Source organism: Argiope bruennichi, chromosome 11, assembly GCF_947563725.1.
Source record: "Argiope bruennichi chromosome 11, qqArgBrue1.1, whole genome shotgun sequence".
Lineage (NCBI taxonomy): Eukaryota > Metazoa > Arthropoda > Arachnida > Araneae > Araneidae > Argiope > Argiope bruennichi.
Window position 1 is genome coordinate 29995771 of NC_079161.1, and position 20437 is coordinate 30016207.

Below are 20437 nucleotides of genomic sequence, written 5' to 3' on the forward strand. Positions count from 1 at the left end.
ATGCAGAATAAAAATTTACTTGCAATTTTGCTGCTGTCTGCTTTGTCAGTGGTGTATGTTGTAGAAAGTTTGTGTCCGGATTTGGAGGACACTGCACCTTGTAAGTGCAAAAGAATTCATGGTAAAACAACTCTCACGTGTAAAAATGTTACAAATGTTAGAGTGCTCGAGAAGGTGGCTAAGAATTCAGATGGATATAGATATGACGAGGTAAGTTGTTTTGAAGGCCTCTTCCTTACGAGAAATATTGGTGTTCTTTCTTTAACTCACTCAAAAGAGCTCAGTTAGAAACTACCAGCCAAAAATTAAAGTGAATATTTATAAAACTAATTTTAAAGTAAATATTTACCAAGTCAAAACTATTAAAGGGAAAATGCATTGTTTTTTTTGTTTAGAGAGCACGCTAATACTGCTAGATCTAAAAAACAAATGAACTGAACCAATTTAGAATTAAATATTAATTTCAAAATATTAAATGGAATAAAAAGGACATTTTTTCTGTGAGGGGTCTGACTTCCGTCCAAGTACTGACCCCTCGTGACCCGAAAATCCCAAGAAATTAAGGGGTGTTTTTTTGGAGATAAGAATTAATATCAATAAAGCAATGGCATTGAAATTAGACAATAATAAGCAAAATATTACTTAGAAATTCAACTCTAAGCAAAATCACAGCAAAAATGAATCAAACCAAAATGAGATCAAAATTGATTCATTTATTGAATTATTATTGATTGAAATGAAGAGTGCAATGAGGAACCATTGGTGTATGCTTTTATTTATTTATTTTTTATTTTTGATAATGCCTTACTAATGGATGACGATATTCACTCTCTTCCTGTGCTGCTTGTCAACGAATATCTAAAGCAGCACGAATTAAAAAGAATGAACTGACCTGTAACATCGCCAGATCTTAACCCTATCCAATATTTTTAGAGTATTTAACTGAGAATAGGCAGCACAAAGTTCTCATCCTGGAGATAGAATTTGTCGGTATATTTTTAATATGGCTTTCTTTTCTAATTTAAGATACAAATAGCTTAAACCTGAATTTGGAAACTGCATTTCACTTCAAACAGTACGTATTGTTGTGATTTGTAATATTGTTTTCCTGAGCAATTAATCGCATAATAAGGAAGGGAGTTTTACAGGCAGTTCTAAAGAATCCTGAATGGATGCCGGGTCAATGATTCCTGACCTTGGCAATCATTTGGCTACTTTGACAAAAAAAAAAAAAAAGTTTTTTGAATATGCGGAAAATTTTGAGACATTTCCTTTAGGATTCGAGATATGCATTTTCTTCAAAATCATTAGATTTTCTATATTGGAAATTACAGAAATGTAGGCACACATATGAAAGGGAGTTAACCGAATTCTCTCTTTACAATGATGATTGCGAAGCGAGTTTTCTGAGTACTATTATTGTTTGCAATTGTTGTTTTTCTTCCAGTTTGTGTTTTTGATTTCTACAAGTGATATTTTTGTGTGCGTTAGAAATTAAGTTTTGTTGCCTATGTTTTATGTTTCCAATGTTATAAAACGTCGTTATCCGTCGTTGATCTTATTGGCTTTCTCAAGGAACACTCAACGGATAAACTTTCTGTAAAAGAGAGCATATAGAATATCATTTATTGAGTCAAGGGCCGCTGTGGTCTAGTACTAAGGCCTCGGCCTCGGGATCTGAGGGTTCCAGCTTCGAAACTTCATTAAACTAAAAATTCGTTTTGTATACATGCTTAATCTGATGTCATTAGCCAGACGTACATTGCGGAAGTTTGGAGAGGGATTATCAGCTCATATGACAACCTCGTCATCTTACCAAGGTTAAAAATGACGAGGTCCTTCTCAAAATAACTCCAGTATTGCTTTTAAACGGGAATGTTCATACACTTAAACTGAACAAAGCATTTATGAAGTCTGTTGTTAAATATCGTTTTCGTTTCATCACTTTTTCTATTAATGGATTTTTGTGTAAAATTTTCACTGTAAAATTTCTTATCCATGCGTACGTTAAAATCGTAAATTTTGCTTGTAAACTGGTAATAATTGATTTATTCTAGTTTCATTTATTTCCAAAATGGGACCTTTTTGTAAAGCAAATTATTTAATTTTAAGAGAAGAGAGAATATTGTAGGACTCTCGAGTAATAGATTTCGCGGTCGTTTAGTTGGCACGAGGAAATAAAATACAAGAATGGGTTTATAAATCAATGACGAAAGTCTAATGAATAGAAATGAAATCCCAACAAAACATTATTTTTTATTCTAATATAAATATCTTTTATAGGTGTATATAGTAGAATCAAAACTTCCTCACTTACCCTGGATCGTATTGGAGGAAATACGAATGACAAGTTTGATTTTAAAAGATTTGGCTCTAACCCAGTTTTATGATGATGTTCCTTACACTCCCGACGAACTGAAGAATATATACTTGCAAAATATTAGGTTGAAAAAGTAAGTCATGCACATTCATCCTTTGAAGATAATACTCTAGAATATTAATTGTGAAATAGTGATACAATTTTTCACCAAAACTGAATTATTGACATTACTTTTTATTAATAAGTAGATATAATATTGGTGATAAAAATTATATTCAAAAGCTATGTATATGATCATGAAAAACATTTCACAATCTGAAAAAACATAGGTACAATTTGGTTTTAACGACGACCAAAAAGCGCCAAGAAAAAATTTCGCCAAATTATAAAAATATACTCAAGTACCAAACTATCAAATTTACTCATATTTATTATTAATATTTAAATTTTGAACGTGCGAATCACATGCTATATACAAAAAAACACCTTATATGTTTAAAATAAATAATGTTAATTTTTTATATATTTATTTTAAATATATAGATTTTATTTATTATTTTAAATATATAAATTTTATAAATAAATAAAAAAAATTTCAAGGATAAAACCAACGAACTAGTCACCCAGGGCCAAAAAGGGGTACTATTATGAAATTTTTTTATTCATATGAAATCTTATGATCTCTAGATATGTCATCAAAATTCGCCTTCCTTCCTCCGGCCTTTATTTTCGCAAGAATTTGAAGAAACAAAAATAAAACTTCACTGCACATTCTTTCTGAGGAAATACCGCGACGGAAATCTCCAGCTTCAACCACTGTATTGATCTTAGAACGTTTTTATTTCATGTAAAAGTTCACAATTCTTAAATATGTCATTATAGATCGCCTGCTTTACACTATACTGCATTTTCGAGAGAAATAATAATAATAAAAATTCTACTGTACATTCTTTATGGAGAAAAAAAAAATCACAGATTGCTCAATCACAACCATTGCATATATTTCGAAACGCCCCCCCCCCTCCCACTTTTTTTTTTTTCCATATGAATGTTCGTGATGCCTGATACATCACCACTGATTATCTAATCCTTCCTTTCTATTTCGAGAGATATTCAATCATAGCCCTCAACTTCAACACCTGGAATGATTTCGCCAATTTCCGTCGCCAACTTGGTAATATCGTCCCTTCTAACCCGTTAGAATGCTCTATCATTATCATGCAATTTTTAATTGTATTATTTTAATTTTGATTTTATTGTACTTTCGTTGCGATAGGATGTACTTAACAGAAATTGACAGACATTAATAATTTAATCTTATTAATACTAGCAACCATAATAATGGCATTAATATAATCATGTTATTCAATTTTGATGAAATACTTATCAAAACAAAAGAAAGAGCTGTTTTAAATTATGGCCGCATAATAATGATAGACCATTTTGAGTAGTTAATTATGTTAGCAAAGTGGAAAAATTAGCTGGAACGAAAACTGGCAAAGTAAGTCCAGTTATTGAGACAGGAGGTGCTGCTTAAATTTTATTTTGCAAAAGCTCTGGAAAATGAAGGTGGAGCGGTAGAAGATTTTTGATTACATATCAAAGGATCATGAAATAAAAATTGATAAAATCGGTACATTGAATATTTAATTTAGAGGCTGTTACTGGTGAAAGCTTTAACGGTTTTATACATAAAATGTACTGTGAAATAATGTTTTTGAAATATCTTTGGGAAATGGTTTGTGTTTGAGAGAAAGGTAGCAATGATTTGAACTATGAAATCCATATGACCCTTGTATAACCAAAGGAAAGATTAATTTCATACGACATATATATATATATATATAAAATAACGAAATTGGTACAGTTTTTGCGACTTGGAGAATGACTCTTTGGTTATGACTATTATATTAAACATATAAATGTTGGGAGAATAGTCGGTCGCTAAAAGAGTTTAGTTAATATAAAAGAATACAGAGATAAAAAACAGCACACGGAAATGAAGAATTTATAGTCCAATGCTTAGAGACAAGAGAATGAGAAGTCGAAAACGAAATAACATAATAGATTTTATTTCTTAGGTCTTCATTATTTATAATAGGTTTATGATTTGAAAATATTTTTACTAATTCTAACTTTTTCGTATATATAGTATAAAGGAAGAATAGTAATCGTCAAAAATTCGAACTCGAGATTTTGACGATTTTCCACGTTTTAAACCTCCCTGAATTCGAAAAACACATTTTTGGGAAATGTCCGTCTGTCTGTGACGAAGATAACCCAAAAACGTTTTGAGCAAGACGGATGAAATTTGGTATACAGTCTACTCCGCTCAGATGAAGTCTGTCGTCCTGTTGTTCGAAAATAAAGTTATCATAATAGCTACAAAACGAAGAAAGCTAGATGGATAAGATTGAGTACGCAGATTTAGTATCTACAATATATAATTTGCTAAAGGTTGAGCCAAATCTAATAATGAGCTGACTGTCTGTCCATCTGTACTTTCAGAAACATATTAACGCAATAATTTAAGCACGCAGTGACTTAGATATACCAAATTAGGTATGCGATTTTGTGATTACAAGTGCAGTTTTGTGTCAAATCTTTGTTTCAATTGGTTGAGAAAAAAGTGTCTAAAGCGCAAGTTCGATTTTTGGATATTATTTACCGTATACCATGGATTAATAGCTAAAATCTTCGCCAAGGCTGACACGATAAATTCAGTAAAAATGCTAAATTCACACCAAAAGTTAATATTACTATTGTACGCCAATATCATGCAACGCGTTTTCTGGCATGACAAGTTAATTAAAGAGTATAGACTACTCGTGCTGGTTTCGTTACTTACGAGTTATTCAAAGTTTACTTGAATTTGAACGACAGTTAAAGAAAAAGTGATTTTACTTGCATCTACTACAAATAATTAAATGATTTTGCATCTTTTCTAATTAATGTATTCAATCTACAAATTCGTTATCGGAATTCGGGATTATATGTTGTTATATTTTCTTTTCACAGGGACTTCTCGTGGAAGTTTCTCAAATACACAAAGAGCCTTGAATTTCTCTATGTCGAGCATGTGCACATACCAGTTATCACCACAGAATTTAATGAATTCGTTTCTCCTGAACTGAAAGAAGTGTTCTTTCTCTACACTGATACTAAAGAAATCCAGATTGGTAAATAATTTTATTTATTCTAAATGCATAACCAATTACTTAAACTGAATTTTTAGGTAATCATTAAAAGGGTTAGTCTATCATTTTTTACAAAGTAGTTCTTTATACCTTTCTTGAATGTCCTCATATAAATATATAATTTATAATTTGTAAAAAATCATTATTCTTATGAATTATGCAACTAAATACCAATAAGCATCAATGGCCCTTTGGCTATTTTCCGTAATGCTTTGTCTTTTTTTTTTTTTTTTTAACCATTTGAGAACATGATATTGTTTTGGTTTGAGGTTTTTGATGTTTCAAAATGCTTGGGTCATAAGAAATTATCGCCCAAAGAAGCACAAAGAAGAAAATGGCAATCAATGCGAAACAAACAGGGGTGGTATCGAAAATTATATATATAATGATATTTTAACTCTAATTTCAATTTAATTAATTTTTATAGTAACTTCATCTTAATTTAGCCCATAGTAACTTCATTCTAAAATATTCTCTTATTTCGTGATCCAATTCCACTGTCTCTACTTAATTAATTCAAGAGAAGCTTTGTTAAATTGTTGAATCAGCTAAAATCTAACTTTCCCACACTACGCGTGAAGAGATAACATACCGCTGATCAAGCAAATTCTTTTTTAAAATCTCCCTGTGTTTCCCCTACCTTGTCCACCCGTATAACGAAAATCCTTATCGAAATCTCATAATACATTAGCACTGTAAAGAAGTATTTTCCCTATCAAAATCATAGGTTATATAAGACCAGGGATAAAATGTCCAAGAGCTCTTCCCACATTCTTTTCTGTGTGCTCGTCGCTTGTACATATGCTTGCTTCTTCAAAATGAAATAAAACGACGTCACAAAATTAAAAGTATCTTCATTGTCTTCAAACTGCATCATGCTTCACAACAAATAATATTGCATATATATATATATATATATATATATATATATATATACATATATACACTATAACATGGTTTTTGAAAATTTTTCAGTTTTTTTTTTAACTAACAAAAAAAGTTTTTGAGTTCGAACGATTTTGAGATGGGAGAAAAAATCCTCGCTTTTCTAAAAGTTGACGATTGCTTAATATAATAATCACGTGATCATTCCAAACAAGTTTAAATCAGATTATCGAAAGAAAAAAAAATCTGGTCTTGAGAAAAATTTCGGATATCGTACGATTTTGAGATGCGTTCAAAGACGAACTGTTGGGAATCAGCATTCCAAAAGATTACAACTTCTCAAACTCAAAAAGATTCTCAATTACAACTTCTCGTATACATGTCTGCGATTATATAACTTCCATCACATGAATATAGAAGCGATACAATTCGGTTTTAACAGAGACCGAAAAGCGCCACAAAAAATTTCGCCAAATTATAAAAATATATTTAAGTGGATTGTAATGCCGGGTTTACACTCAGCCAGTTATAAGACGGCTAGTAGGCAGTGCATGCATGCGTAGGTACTGATTTATGTTCACCACGATTTCATAAAATAGATTCAAGCATTCCATGTTTGGTTATAAATTGCCATTTTAGTGTCTGATTACACAAAGAAACATGGTAAAATAAATAAAAAGGTCAACATACCTACATTTGGAAAAATATATAAAAAAAAAATGGCAAATAAAATGAAAAAAAAAAATAAATAAAAAAGACACACAACCTCGCATCAAAGAGAACAAAGATCCAAAAATATCAGAATTAATCTATGATGTGTGATCAATTTTTTCATGCCAAAAAAACCCTCCAAATTCTTTAAACACAAGCGCAATAAGAAAAAAAAAAAAAAAAATGCAATACAGCGGCATGTTGTCCCATCGGGACAAATACTTGCAGTCAACCGAACAGCATTTTTCTGCCTATCTACGCATGCGCTGCTTACTGGCTGTCTTGTAACTGGCTGAGTGTAAACCCGGTATTATTTATTATGAAAAATTTTGAACCTGCGAATTGCTATATAGTTTGACGATTAAAATCGAGAAATCGGCGAAATTTTTTGGCGAACTGTATTTTGGCTTTTAACACAGATATAATCAAAATTGGAATATTTTCCGTTTTTGCTGCCAGGTCGCCAAATGGTTGCCAAGTTTGTCTCTACAGTCGGTTCAGCTACTAAAAACTCTCTTTCTTATTATGAGACTGACAGTGCAGAAAAGAAATATTACAGATTACAACACTAGTGTCTTTACACTGGCTTATTATCTGTACATTGCATAATGGCAACACCGTTCAAAGCACTCAACAGAGCAAATGTTAGACCTGTCTAATTGAGATAACATAATTAACATATAATTTTCAAGTGTTACATAACATAATTTTACATAACAAAATGTTTCAAGTGCTACATAACATAACATTTTTTTTTTTTTTTTTTTTAATTTTCATGTGTTACTAACCAAGTACTTTTCAATTCACCGATTTTTCGATGTTCTTCCTCAATAATTTTGGAGTATATTATTGTTTATAGGCCTTTTTATAACAATTTAAAATTTAAAAAGTTAGCACACCAACACACACCATACAAGCTTAAAAACACATAATGAAATTTTTAATTGATATGTCGCCGACACTCATTATAAAGGGTGTCCCAAAAACGATTTATTCTTATTTATTTATTTATTATCCAATGGAGATAAGTGGACAATGTAAATTGCAAAATTGTTCAGAATAAGGTACAGAATAAGACCATATTAAAAACAATTCTTTTCCGTTAATTTTTAAAAATTTTCTCTTTTTAAATTTTTATGTGACCCCTTTAGAGAAATTCGGTCAATGAGAAAATTTTTCTTTTCCATCCAACAAGATCATTTGTAAAAACCATACGACTGTATCTTTAAAACAAATGAATTATGATACAGAGAAAAAAAAATGGCTTCTGCCATTTCCCGGATCATTTAAAATGCTGTTTCTTCTGTGAAAATAAGGGCCATATGCAAATTGATAATAGATAAAAAAATGTGGTTGCAAATGTCAAAAAAAAACAAAAAAAAACAGAAGTTCTGAAACAAAGTTTTAACTTACTTTATTTCACTTACTTTTCGAATGTTAATCCGGGGATGGCAGAAAAATATGCTTGAGCATTAGTTTCTTCATCTTCAGTGTATAATCGATTTTACCAGGGCTAGGTCTCAGATGAAATGCACCAGTAGTTCTTAATTATCTAATCATCCTATAAACAAATATGCTTGAAATTTCAAACAAATTCGGATATTACCATCCAAATTCATTAGACGTTTTTGCAATATTTTTATTACACATAGAATAAATCCCTGCTAATTCAAACAGATTGTCATTTGTTAAAAAAAATCATAATGCACAACCAATTTTGCTCTGTTTTTAATTCGACAATATGAAACTATACAATACTGAATGATTTCCTATCGTTATTTTGATATGTATAAGAAAAGTTTGCTTGAGTTGTATTGAAAAGAGCTAATTCTGAGAATAAATAAGTAAATTGAAAAAAATAATCGCTTGCATTTATTACGCAGTTAAAAAAAATATTTTAATATAAATATTTGAAACGGTTAAATTACATTTAAATGAAAGAAAATAAATCGTCTGTGAGTTAATTTGTTAGAATGTCGGTTTGAAAAATTATAAATTGGCAATGCCTGTAATTTACTTGTATTTTGTATTTTAATTTTCACAAGTAAAAATAGTAATCTGAATATAAAACTTGTGGGAGTGGTCTCTTCAAAACTTTCTCGCATATTCTCTAATAAAAGCGTTATTTCATAGAATCCTTGCCGTACAATGACTACGAAATATTAATCTTTGACATGAATTTAGCATTTTTACTGAACCTATCGAATCATCCTTAGCGATTAATTTCTAGCAAACGGTTAATAGTCAAATTTGGGTTTTATATGAGTTTTTCTCCCAACCGACTGAAATAAAAATTTGACACAATGTAACACTTGTAGTCACAAAATCACATGTCAAATTTGATATGTTTAAGTTTTTGAAACCTTGAGTTATGTTTCCTGGTTTCTGAAAATACAGACTGAACATACGGTCTATCCTTTTTTGTATTTGGCTCAAAATTCGATTAGTGTCTAAACTATAGATGTTAATTATGCGTATTGAATTTTATCTATTTAGTTCTCTTCGTGTTAAATTATATTCGAACAGCCAGACATACAGGCTTCCTTAAAGCGGAGTTTGTACAAAATCTGATGAAAATGTACATATTTGGCAAAAAGACCGTATACCAAATTTCAACAGTCTAGATCAAAATGTTTTTGAGTTATCTTTGACACAGACTGACAGACATACAGGTTTACATTTCCTAAAAAATGTGTTTTTCGAACTCGGAAAGATCTAAAACATGGAGATTCATCAAAATCTTGAATTCGAATTTTTTGACGATTATGTACTGTATTTTCTTTATACAACGTACATGTGAAAGTAAAAAAAAAAAAAAAAATGAAAAGAAAATGTCTTTAAAATAATGCATATTCGGCCATCTTCACTTGGACTACGAAGCCCAAATCATTTATGCGTAGAAATTCTGAAAATTCAGAACTGAGTATTTATAGCATTCCTGACAATGCGCGAAATCCAAAATATTTTTGTGAGGAAATTACACTTTTATTAAGAACTATGTGAAAAAGCTTTTGAGAGACCTCCCCCCAATTTTTTTTTGGGGGGGGAGGACACCATTAAGTTTTAGAAAACGTATTATTTATTTTTTTGAATAATCCTAATTAACTCTTTTAGATGCTTTCAGAGATTTCAGATATCTTGACAGTGTAGCTGTAATTAATAACAGATTGCGGAAACTTCAGCGGAGTTCATTTCCTAAACTTTTCAACGGAACAAAGCTCAACTTCCAGTAAGTTATTTTCTAAATATTCAATACAACAATTCTTACTCAGTTCTTCAATTCAATTTCAATTCTTATTTCTTATTTCAATTTCAATTCTTATTTCTTATTTCAATTTCTATTCTTATTTCTTATTTCAATTTCAATTCTTATTTCTTATTTCAATCTCAATTCTTATTTCTTATTTCAATTTCAATTCTTATTTCTTATTTCAATTTCAATTCTTATTTCTTATTTCAATTTCAATTCTTATTTCTTATTTCAATTTCAATTCACTTTCTCAATTCTTACTTTTAATTCAGCTTCCAGTAAGTTATTTTCTGAATATTCAATACAACAATTTTACTCAATTCTTCAATTCAATTTCAATTCTTATTTCTTATTTCAATTTCAATTCAACTTCCAGTAAGTTATTTCTGAATATTCAATACAACGATTCTTACTCTTTAAAAGAAAGAAAGAAAGAAAAAGAAAAAAAAAAAAATGGGTAGCGCGTCTTCCCCGTGATCTGGACGCCAAGGTTTGAGTCCTGGTTCGGGCATGGTTGTTCTCTACTCTGTGTTCTATCTCTGAGTTCTGTGACAGAGCCCCGACTGTAACAAGGGCTTGGGCAAGTGAATGTGAGTGCCATCTTTATATGAGCTAGAAGTCAGACTTCTGCCCTCGGGTGCTCAGGGGCCTTGGCCCTCAGAAGCTATTGCACACTTGGCTTAAATCGCTGACGAATTGTCAGCGGGTTTGTAAAGTGCCATAAGTAACAACAATAACAACAAGAAAAAAAAAGCTACAATTGTATGAAAATCACTATGTATATTTTTTACTTTTTCGAATAAGAAGACAATCTTCATATTTCTCGTTTAAAAGAGATTTACTGAGACAATTTTGTAACCACCAAAAAAAAAAAAAAAAGAGTTCAGCCACTAAATTTTGATGAACAAACTACGATATTATAATGGATGTTACTGCTCATATTTCATAAAAATAGATCTATAATTACAAATAAATTTAATGTAGGTCCCTCAATAAGCGAGCGTTGTAAATCGGCAATGGGAATTTTTCATTTTTTGCGAATATTTCGAAAACTATTTGGAAAATAAGCACAATTTTTTGGATTCCGACATTTTAACATGCCAACTTTGCTCCCATTTAAAAATTTTACAATATTACAATTCATTTTTCCCCCATATTCATCTTTAAAAATTGATAAAAAAAACATTAAATTTATATTATTTATGCATTTATTTCATGATTATATAAAAAGTGACAATCTTCTTGAGGCAATTAAATTTTTTCAATGAAATATATTATAGTTTCTGAGATATCGCGCCTAAGAGTCATAAGATTCATTTAACATTGGAAGCATTTTTTCAGAACCCTATAACTCTCGAAATTATCATCAGAATTCCATAAAATTTTATTGAGATGTTATTTTTTTTTTATTACAAATCGATTCACTAACAAAAATAATAGCCATAAGGGGAAAATTTCGAGATTGTAGTTAATTAATTATGCTCATACCCTCAGCTAATCAGTTTGTCTATCTCAACAAACCTGTCCCTTTAAAGTATCCGAACACGTTCGAAGCACTTTTTTAGAAAAACGTGGTGTAGACATACTTTAACCATATTTCTGGGTTTAAGACTATTAAAAATTAGCAATAGAATGCCAATATTTGAAATAAATATTAATAATTTTTGAAAATTAGTATTTAATAGCATAAATTTAACCAAATTCTTAAAAAACTTCAAATTGGCAACACCAAAAACTATTACTCTCATCCGAACAAAACTTATATCGAAATAAACTACATAGTTTTCTCTAGGGAATGAACAACAAGCGTATGGTTATAATAATAAAAATTTTAGAACCAGTCGAAGATTTATCATGAAATTTTTAGTAAATTTATGACATTATTGTTCAAACAATAGGCTGTAAATTAAAAAAAATATTAACTCAATCTAAATTCTTTTCAGTCATTGCCTAGAAAATAGTATAAAGACAACATCCACCAAATTTCATAGTAATATGATAATTATATATTGATTATTTGATTTGAAGTCAGCAAAAAATAATCAAAAACCTATTTTGAGAAAAACGCATTCAAAGTATACAATAACATGTTTTAATAATAAATTATTTGAGTACATATTTAAAATTCACCACATTTATAGGCCACTTGCAGTACCTGCACAGCGTTGCCCGTGACATAACATCCAAGAGGAAAAATTAGCTTTGAACTTATGTCTAGCCTCCTTCCGATATAACATGGGCATGTCACGCAACATCAAACAAACATAAAAATATATTTAGAAATCCTCAAATTAACTACAAAACAATTTTTTATTCCACACATTCAGAAATATTTAGACTGGTAAAAAAGTAAAAATATGATATATTCATAGAAAAAAAAAACAATTCACTAAAAATATACAATAGAAAAGCTGTTCTTAAAATTCTAAATATTAAAATTTAAAAATATACAAGTAAGTCATTGTATCCACTGTTCCACACTTGTTTATCAACTCTGTATAATCTGATATGAAAATTAAATTCAGCTTGCTTCATATTATTTCTTTGTAAACTATACTGGCTGTTTTTCCTCCTGGTGCCAAGACAAATAGATTTTGTTCACTTCTTCTCCTCTGTCTCAAATTTAAATGTCTTTCTCTATCAGCAGACAGACGATCACTTCGCTCAGCATGAGATTTATTCTGTCTCTGTTGTTCAATTGCAGTGCGATTTAAAGTGAGACGACACACCTTCCTTGAGAGTGGACATTCTTTCTCTAATATTCACTAACCGAACATTTCTTTCCTGTGCATTTTCATTATCGCGCAGCAAACGAAGCATTTTGGTATTTAATGTGCTCCGGTCAATGTTGGATTTCCTAAGTAATAAGCACATTGATTACATCGTCTCAAAAGCAAGAAAACGATTAAACATCCTTAAATATATTGCAGGTAGAGACTGGGGAGCTGACGCGATTACCCTTAGAACTACTTATCTAGCTATCATCAGACCTTTACTTGAATATGGATTCCCAATTTATTGCTGTGCCTCCGTTTCCAACTTGAAGAAACTTGAACAGGTTCAGCTGAGTGCAGCTCGTATAATAACTGGTCTGAAACGAAGTTGCCCCTCAGATACTGTTCTTTATGAAGCCGACCTTAAACCTCTCCATGTTAGAAGGCATGCTAACCTTATCAAATAATACAACAAATTTTCCAGTTATGGCATTCAAAACAACACCTCAAAATACCTAAGAAATTGGACTAACCTCCAGAGACTCAAGAAAAATAGTCCCTTTAGTCAAGTCTTGTCTCAAAATATAATTCCTAAAAAAGTAGAGCCACATTCTCTTCACTCCTGTATGAATCCTACTGAAGAACTTACCAGGGTTCACTTTCATTTCAACCTTCCTGTTCCCATTAATAAAAAGGAAAATGCGTCAGAATACCTTAGACAATTGGCTTGGAAGTCATTAATAAAATCCCTAAATGTGACATTAAATTGTATACTGATGGCAGCAAAATCGACAATTCTGCAGGTAGTGGCATTTATATTGTAACTCCTCAGTCTAGTTTTTCTCTATGTCAGCGAAATCCAGACTTCTTGCTCCGTTTTTAGAAGCGAACTTCTAGCAATCGATGAGGGACTTAAGAAAATTTTACACGAAAATAATTATAAGAACCTTTGGATTCTTACTGATAGCCGCAACTCAATGGAACACCTTAACAATTGGACCTATGTTGGAGATAAAGCAAGTTTGTCTATTCTTCAGAAGTTGAAGCTGATTTCACTTCAACATGATATTCATTTCCAGTGGATCCCATCTCATGTGGATCTACTTGGTAACGAAATAGCAGACAGGCTTGCAAAGAAAGGAAGCAGCCTAGCGACTTCATCTTCTGCTGAGCTCACACACTTAGAACTGTTCTCTCATGCGAAATTCCCAAATAAGAAGAATTGGATGGTTCCCCCTACTCATGATTGGTATAGAGCCAATAAGCCGGGCCAGTCCTTAATTCTTCCTTGTGATAGAAAAACCAACACTTGCCTGTTGCGCCTTGCCAGTGGCCACCTTAAATGTCTTTTCTTTTCTGAAGGTGAAAAATTTTACCCTCTTTGCCCGAAATGCTGCCAGCATCAGGCCTCTGCTGAACATATTCTGGACTGTTTAGGATTTCATTGGGGAGAAATTTATTCTTCTCCCTTCCTCGTTTTTGACTTTCTTCTTGTCAACGGATTTTTGGATTTGGTCTGACTAAGTCAGGCCATGGAGATTAGCAACAACAACAACAACCTTTTTTTTAAGGGGGTGGGTTTAAGACAAAGCATAGGTATGTGGTAACTAAAAAGAAATAAAAGATAGAAAAAAAACAAGTAAAAAATATGGAATTGGAACAATTTGGGTTTTAATTATACTTTTAGCGTATTTTCGTTAATATTCGAGAATTTTGTTTTCTTTTAACTGTGGTTTAATTTTTTTCGTAGAATTATTTTAAAGTATAATGCTTTTATAATTTTATTTTTATATCTATATTTTTAGGCAAAGTTTTTATACTTTATAGTGTACTGCAAAATATATATGTTTTTAAAAAACTTTTTTTGTATTTATTGTTTTTTTAATACATTCCATCATTTATGGAAATAAATATTATAGTCTTCCTCGTATTTTTTTCTCAAATTTATAACATAGCCCTTTTTTATATAGAATGGAAATTTAATTAAAATCATGGAATTCGGAATGGACAATTTTCTGTAATTACCAAAATATTATGCAGCCCTCTAAAATACGCAACTGCACAAAATTTCTGAAATTTATTACATAACAAAAACCTGTGAAAAATCGAATGTCAGATCTTTACTCACATTTCATGTGTGATCAATATTTTGTGTTCGATCTTTACGCTCATGAAATAAGTTAAATAAAAGCGTATGAATAAAATTATCTTGAATTCAAAGATTTCTTTTCAAAATTATCGTTATTTTATTGTTTTTATGCACTATGTGTCTTGTTATTATGCATTACGTATGTGTTGTTAATATGTATTATGTGTTATTAAACATTATGTATGTATTGTTATTATGTATTATCGTTATATTCAAAATTATTATTATGTTAAGAATTTTCAATTCTTAAATGCTCAAAACGCATCTGAAACTGATTATCTGTATGATAATTATTGCATAAAATTCTCAACAGACGACTCTTTTTTCTTTTTTTTTTAGGAGCAACTACTTGACAGAAATAAAAGAATCCTTTTTCACTGGGATGCCGAATTTGAAGGCTGTATATTTTAATGGAAATCAGATTTCTCGCATTTATGAACCTAATGATCTTGCGAAATTATCTCACATAGAGATAATTGATTTCACAGGTAAAAAATTTGCTACAATTTTATTTTAATATCACTGAAAACACATAATACTAATACAGTGGTCTCAAAATTATTGGAAAAAATACTTTTTTTTAAATTTTTTTTTTTTTTTTACTTGCACACGATTTTAGAGAAAGCATCGTAATCGTCAAAAGATTCGAACTCTAGATCTTGACGGATCTCTACGTTTTAGATCTCCCTGAGTTTGAAAAATATATCTTTAGAAAAATGTCAGTCTGTCTACTTATCTGTCTGTCTGTGATAAAGATAATTCAAAGAGGCTTTGAGCTAGACAGTTGAAATTTAGTATAGGGTCTTTACTACAAATTTTCAGATTTTTATGAAATGTTGAGCAAAATGTGTTTAAAGAAAATATGTTTTTTCGGCTGTTGGAATAAAAGCTTCAACGATAACTATAAGATGAAGAGAGCTATATGGATAAAATTCGGCGCACAATTTAACCTTTATAATTTAGACACCTATCGAATTTTCAACCAAATCTAACGAGGAGTTGACAGTCTGTCGGTTTGTCCTTTCAGAAACATATAAATGCATTAACTCAAAAACGCAATGACTTTAGTATGTGATTTTGGAACTACAAGTTTAGTTTTGAGTTACATTTTTATTTCAAACGGTTGAGGAAAAACGCATCTAAAATACAAATTCGATTTTCGAATATTATTAATCGCATTATAAGGATTAATCGCCAAAAACACTTGAGGAAGATTACACGATAGATTCAGTAAAAATACTAAATTCTCGCCAAAGTTTGTTTCGTAACTATTATATACCTGTGCAATGCAAGGCTTATCTAGGAAACGCTTTTATTAGTGAGTATTCGAGAAAGTTTTGGAGAGACCACAAAAACTGGTTTGAAATAACAATTAAAAAAATGTCGCAATAGTCTCAAAAAATTGATTAGCATACGGAATCAAGAAATATATATATATTGTTACGGATTTCCCTCTATCACTATCAATCCGTCGGGTTCGTTTACTTGTGTGTATTTAGTGGTTGTGTATGGTATGAAGATAACACAACACAATGATCAGTCCTTTCAGTAGACGAACACACAACACGTTTATTGACACTACGACACACAGGACAGCACAAAGACGACAACTATTACAGCATAGAGAAGACAATTATCTTCAGCCGAGACGTGCGCACAGCAGCACACAACAAGACTACTGCAGACCGTAGCGCACAGCTTAGTTCAGCACTCCGTTGACTCCGTCGCTGCTCTGCTAATCTCTGGAAGACCCGTTGTTTACCGTCGATTCCGACTACTACCCCGGCAGCTGCAGACTGCCTCCTTTTATAGGTCTCAGGAGGCGGGGTAGAAGCCTCTCAACCAATCAGGAATTTTCGAGGCGTATCTCGGTTCCTAATGGACGGATCGGGAAAATTCTCGATGTTTCGGGTATAATCTATTTTGGCGCTAAAGTCGCCAAATTCGTTGCCAAGTCGCCAAATGGTCGCCAATCTCTGGGACATCCGACGCGACACCCGGATTCCGTTCCATACAGATGACTGTAAAACAGTCTTTCTGATGATGGAACCAACTTTGCTGGGAAGCAGCATCACAGATTCGTAACAATATATATAGTGTAAGTTGTACAAAATTTTTGTTAAAAAATTGGAAAACTAAATACTCTGTTCCAGAAATATATGGACTTTTCGAGCATTTGTTATTGAAATTCAAATTCGGAATCCATTCTTTTAAATTATTTTGAAAATTCTATTGTATTCAGGCAAAAAGCAGGCACTATACGAACTAGTGTTTGGAGATTGCATGGTTGTGATGAGAACCAACTTTCCTTTACTTGTTTCTTCAATTCCTGAATTATCGAAAACAGACGCCCATGAGCAAGAATTGTTTGACAAGCCTATGTCAAGCATTTTTTTTACAAGAAAGTTGTGTGCCGTTGTTATTTACCTCCAACTCCATAATCTTAGCCAGAGACACAATCTCTTTGATTAAAGATCTTCAGGCGTTTAGCTCGAAACTTTTAGAGTCATGTTCGACAGCGCTATCCGGTTAGAAATTCTTTCTAATATATATATATATATATATATATATAGGTATATTTTTCTTCCTCAACATTATAATTCCTCATGCCTCATGAAGCTTATGGAATTGGATTCTAAGTATCAGTAAAAAGCCGCGACGGATATTTAAACAAAAGAGGAAGGAATGATTGACGTAATAGCAACAACCTTCCAGTGAAATAAGGTTGGAAATGCCGAAATCATGGAAAATTATTGCATTGTACGTTGAGAAGCATCACCCTGATAAGGCAATATATATACGTGCTACAAATTAATTTAACGATAATGCTAAATTTTATTTTCGCGAAATTTTAAAGCTTAAAGTTTTACAATTTTCTTATAAAAAGTATGCATTATATAATAAATTATAATATTTATAAATAATAAATTATAATATAAAGCTGTTCTAAAGCTGTATATTATTAAAGTTGTTTGAGCATTTGTTTTCGAAATAGAACGCATTACCCTATTTTACATGGATTCTTATGAGAAAAATTATGAGAATTCCGTAAAGAAACGGCAAACTTTTCTTCTAATATTGAAGTTGTTCATGAAGAATTAATTATCAAAGAAATTGTTAGTTCAGGAAAAGAATTTCAAAAAGTGCAAAGAATTCCGTTATAGAATTACCAGATTAGAAGATTAGAATTACCAGATTAGAAGAAGACTTTTTTATTAATAATGTAAACGATTTCAAAATGCTCATTCTGACGTTTTTAGTTAAAATAAAATAATAGTCATTTATTAAGAATTGTCAAATAAGACTATTTGGATCCCTTGAAGAATATCATTAAAATGTTTTTTTTTCTAAATTAATTTTAATTATTTATAATTAGATACAGATTTTAATTAAATTCTTTGGATCAATAATTAAATAATATTTTTCACTTTAAATTCTGATAAAATTCCTAAAAAGAGGTTTTCAATTAAAATAAATTTACACAGTAAGAATTTCAAAATAATAAATGTTATCTGTTTCGTATTCATATTAAAAATAACATTATAATGTTTTATGAGCAATAAAAATCTTTTAATTTTGATGCACAACAAAGTTAAATTCTTTAATCGATATTTATTTGTGGATTATTTTTAATTGAACCTTTCTCATAACGTCACTGTAGTTCATCGCTGTAATAGTAATTTAACATTTCTCATAAAGTCACTGTAGTTCATGTACAACACAACAAGCGAAAAAAATTGTCGAAAAAGAATCTGCATTAGGGCTGCTAAAAGATTGCTTGTTTGGGTTACCATACTGGCGACAAACTCGATGACACAGTAAATTAGGATTCAACCCTCTAATAAGCAGATCGAAAAACAGAAGCAATGTACCTTTGGTTGGTCATTTGAGTAGAAAAAGGATTGCTATATACGGTTAAATCCATTTAGTAGTAGAGTAAGGAAAAGAATATTTTTCGTTGAAGTAGACATACTTAATTTGTTTCTTGATTGTGGGATTTCCATGAGTTTTGAGTTGATTAAAAAATTTTCTTTAAAGTTCTTTAGTGAAATCATTGAGCTTTTGAGTTTTAAGATCTCTGTATAAAATATAATTCCGGATAAACCAGGGAGAATTGGTAATGATACGAAGTATTTTATTTTGTAAAACTTGAATTTTGTTTCAGTTGGTTTTAGCAGCGAGTCTCCAAATTTGAACAGCATAAGTGATGATAGAATTTAAAACTTATTTGTATAATAACATTTTATGCTTTAGTTAAGGGGGAGGGGGCGTTTGGCAATGAGTGGAATAATGAGGTGATTTTAAGATAGAAATTAAAATCTTCTTTTTACTGTTTTTGATATGGCTTTTAAAAGTGAGTTTCTTGTCTAAGATCAGTCCAAGGTATTTCGTTTCTTTTTCCCAAGACAGATTATATTCAAAGAATGTGAGAGTAGGTAGTGGTTTTTTTAATTGTCCTTTCTCTAACATGACAGCATGGGTCTTTTCTGAATTGATGGAAATTTGTCATTTAGTACATCAGATTTCAATGTTCAGGAGACCTTTTTGAAGTGTTTTTGTGACAAAATTTGTGGTAAAAAGTTAAGCTCTTATTACAATTGATATTATATGACAACACGAATAAATAAAAAATAGAGATGAAAAAAAAAGATATAATTGCCTTTGAAATGAGTGATAGAAATGTTATTTATTAAAAATATTAGTAGAAATGTTGTAGAAACACACATTTTTAAGTTGTAAAGAAAACTGTAAATAAAAAAATTATAATTATTTGTTTCTATGTTGCAGGCAATCCGATAAAGTGTGACTGTTACTTGGAATGGGTCACCAATTGGAAGCCAAAGAGCCTCAGAGGGACTTGTGCATCTCCAAAGCAATTGAGAAAAAAACGTTTGCAAAATCTCACAGAAGAGGATTTTGATTGTTAATTTTAGATTGCTTGGAAAATAATTTTTATTCTCTATTAGATATTTATATTTTTGCATAAATTTGACCTGATTAATATCCGTACGGAATGTATTTATTATTTACTCTGTTTATTTAATTAAAATAAAGTATTTGGCATTATGGATGAACTTTTTATTAATAACTTCATTTTAGCACTACTCAAAAAAGATGGCGAAAACGAAACATTTTTTTTAGGAGCAAATAGAAAGGTTTCATAAATTTATTATTTAGAATTTCAAATTTTTACCGAAAATGGGATAGTAA

General features: G+C 30.8%; 1 protein-coding gene across 1 annotated transcript; it reads left to right on the top strand.

The window, feature by feature from the left end:
* On the top strand, positions 1–20228 carry LOC129956506 (slit homolog 2 protein-like). The gene is made up of 6 exons (XM_056068426.1): positions 1–210; positions 2284–2453; positions 5339–5499; positions 10228–10342; positions 15566–15714; positions 20015–20228. The coding sequence occupies exons 1-6, from the start codon at positions 1–3 to the stop codon at positions 20152–20154; spliced, it is 945 nt and encodes a 314-aa protein (XP_055924401.1). The 3' UTR covers positions 20155–20228.
* The last annotated feature ends 209 nt before the right edge of the window (positions 20229–20437 follow it).

Excerpts from the sequence above, each read along its gene's own strand:
- LOC129956506 (XM_056068426.1), top strand. The coding sequence starts at position 1 with ATGCAGAATAAAAATTTACTTGCAATTTTGCTGCTGTCTGCTTTGTCA. Across the intron at positions 2,454-5,338 it reads CAAAATATTAGGTTGAAAAA|GGACTTCTCGTGGAAGTTTC; the intron begins GTAAGTCATGCA and ends TTCTTTTCACAG. Across the intron at positions 5,500-10,227 it reads TACTAAAGAAATCCAGATTG|ATGCTTTCAGAGATTTCAGA; the intron begins GTAAATAATTTT and ends TAACTCTTTTAG.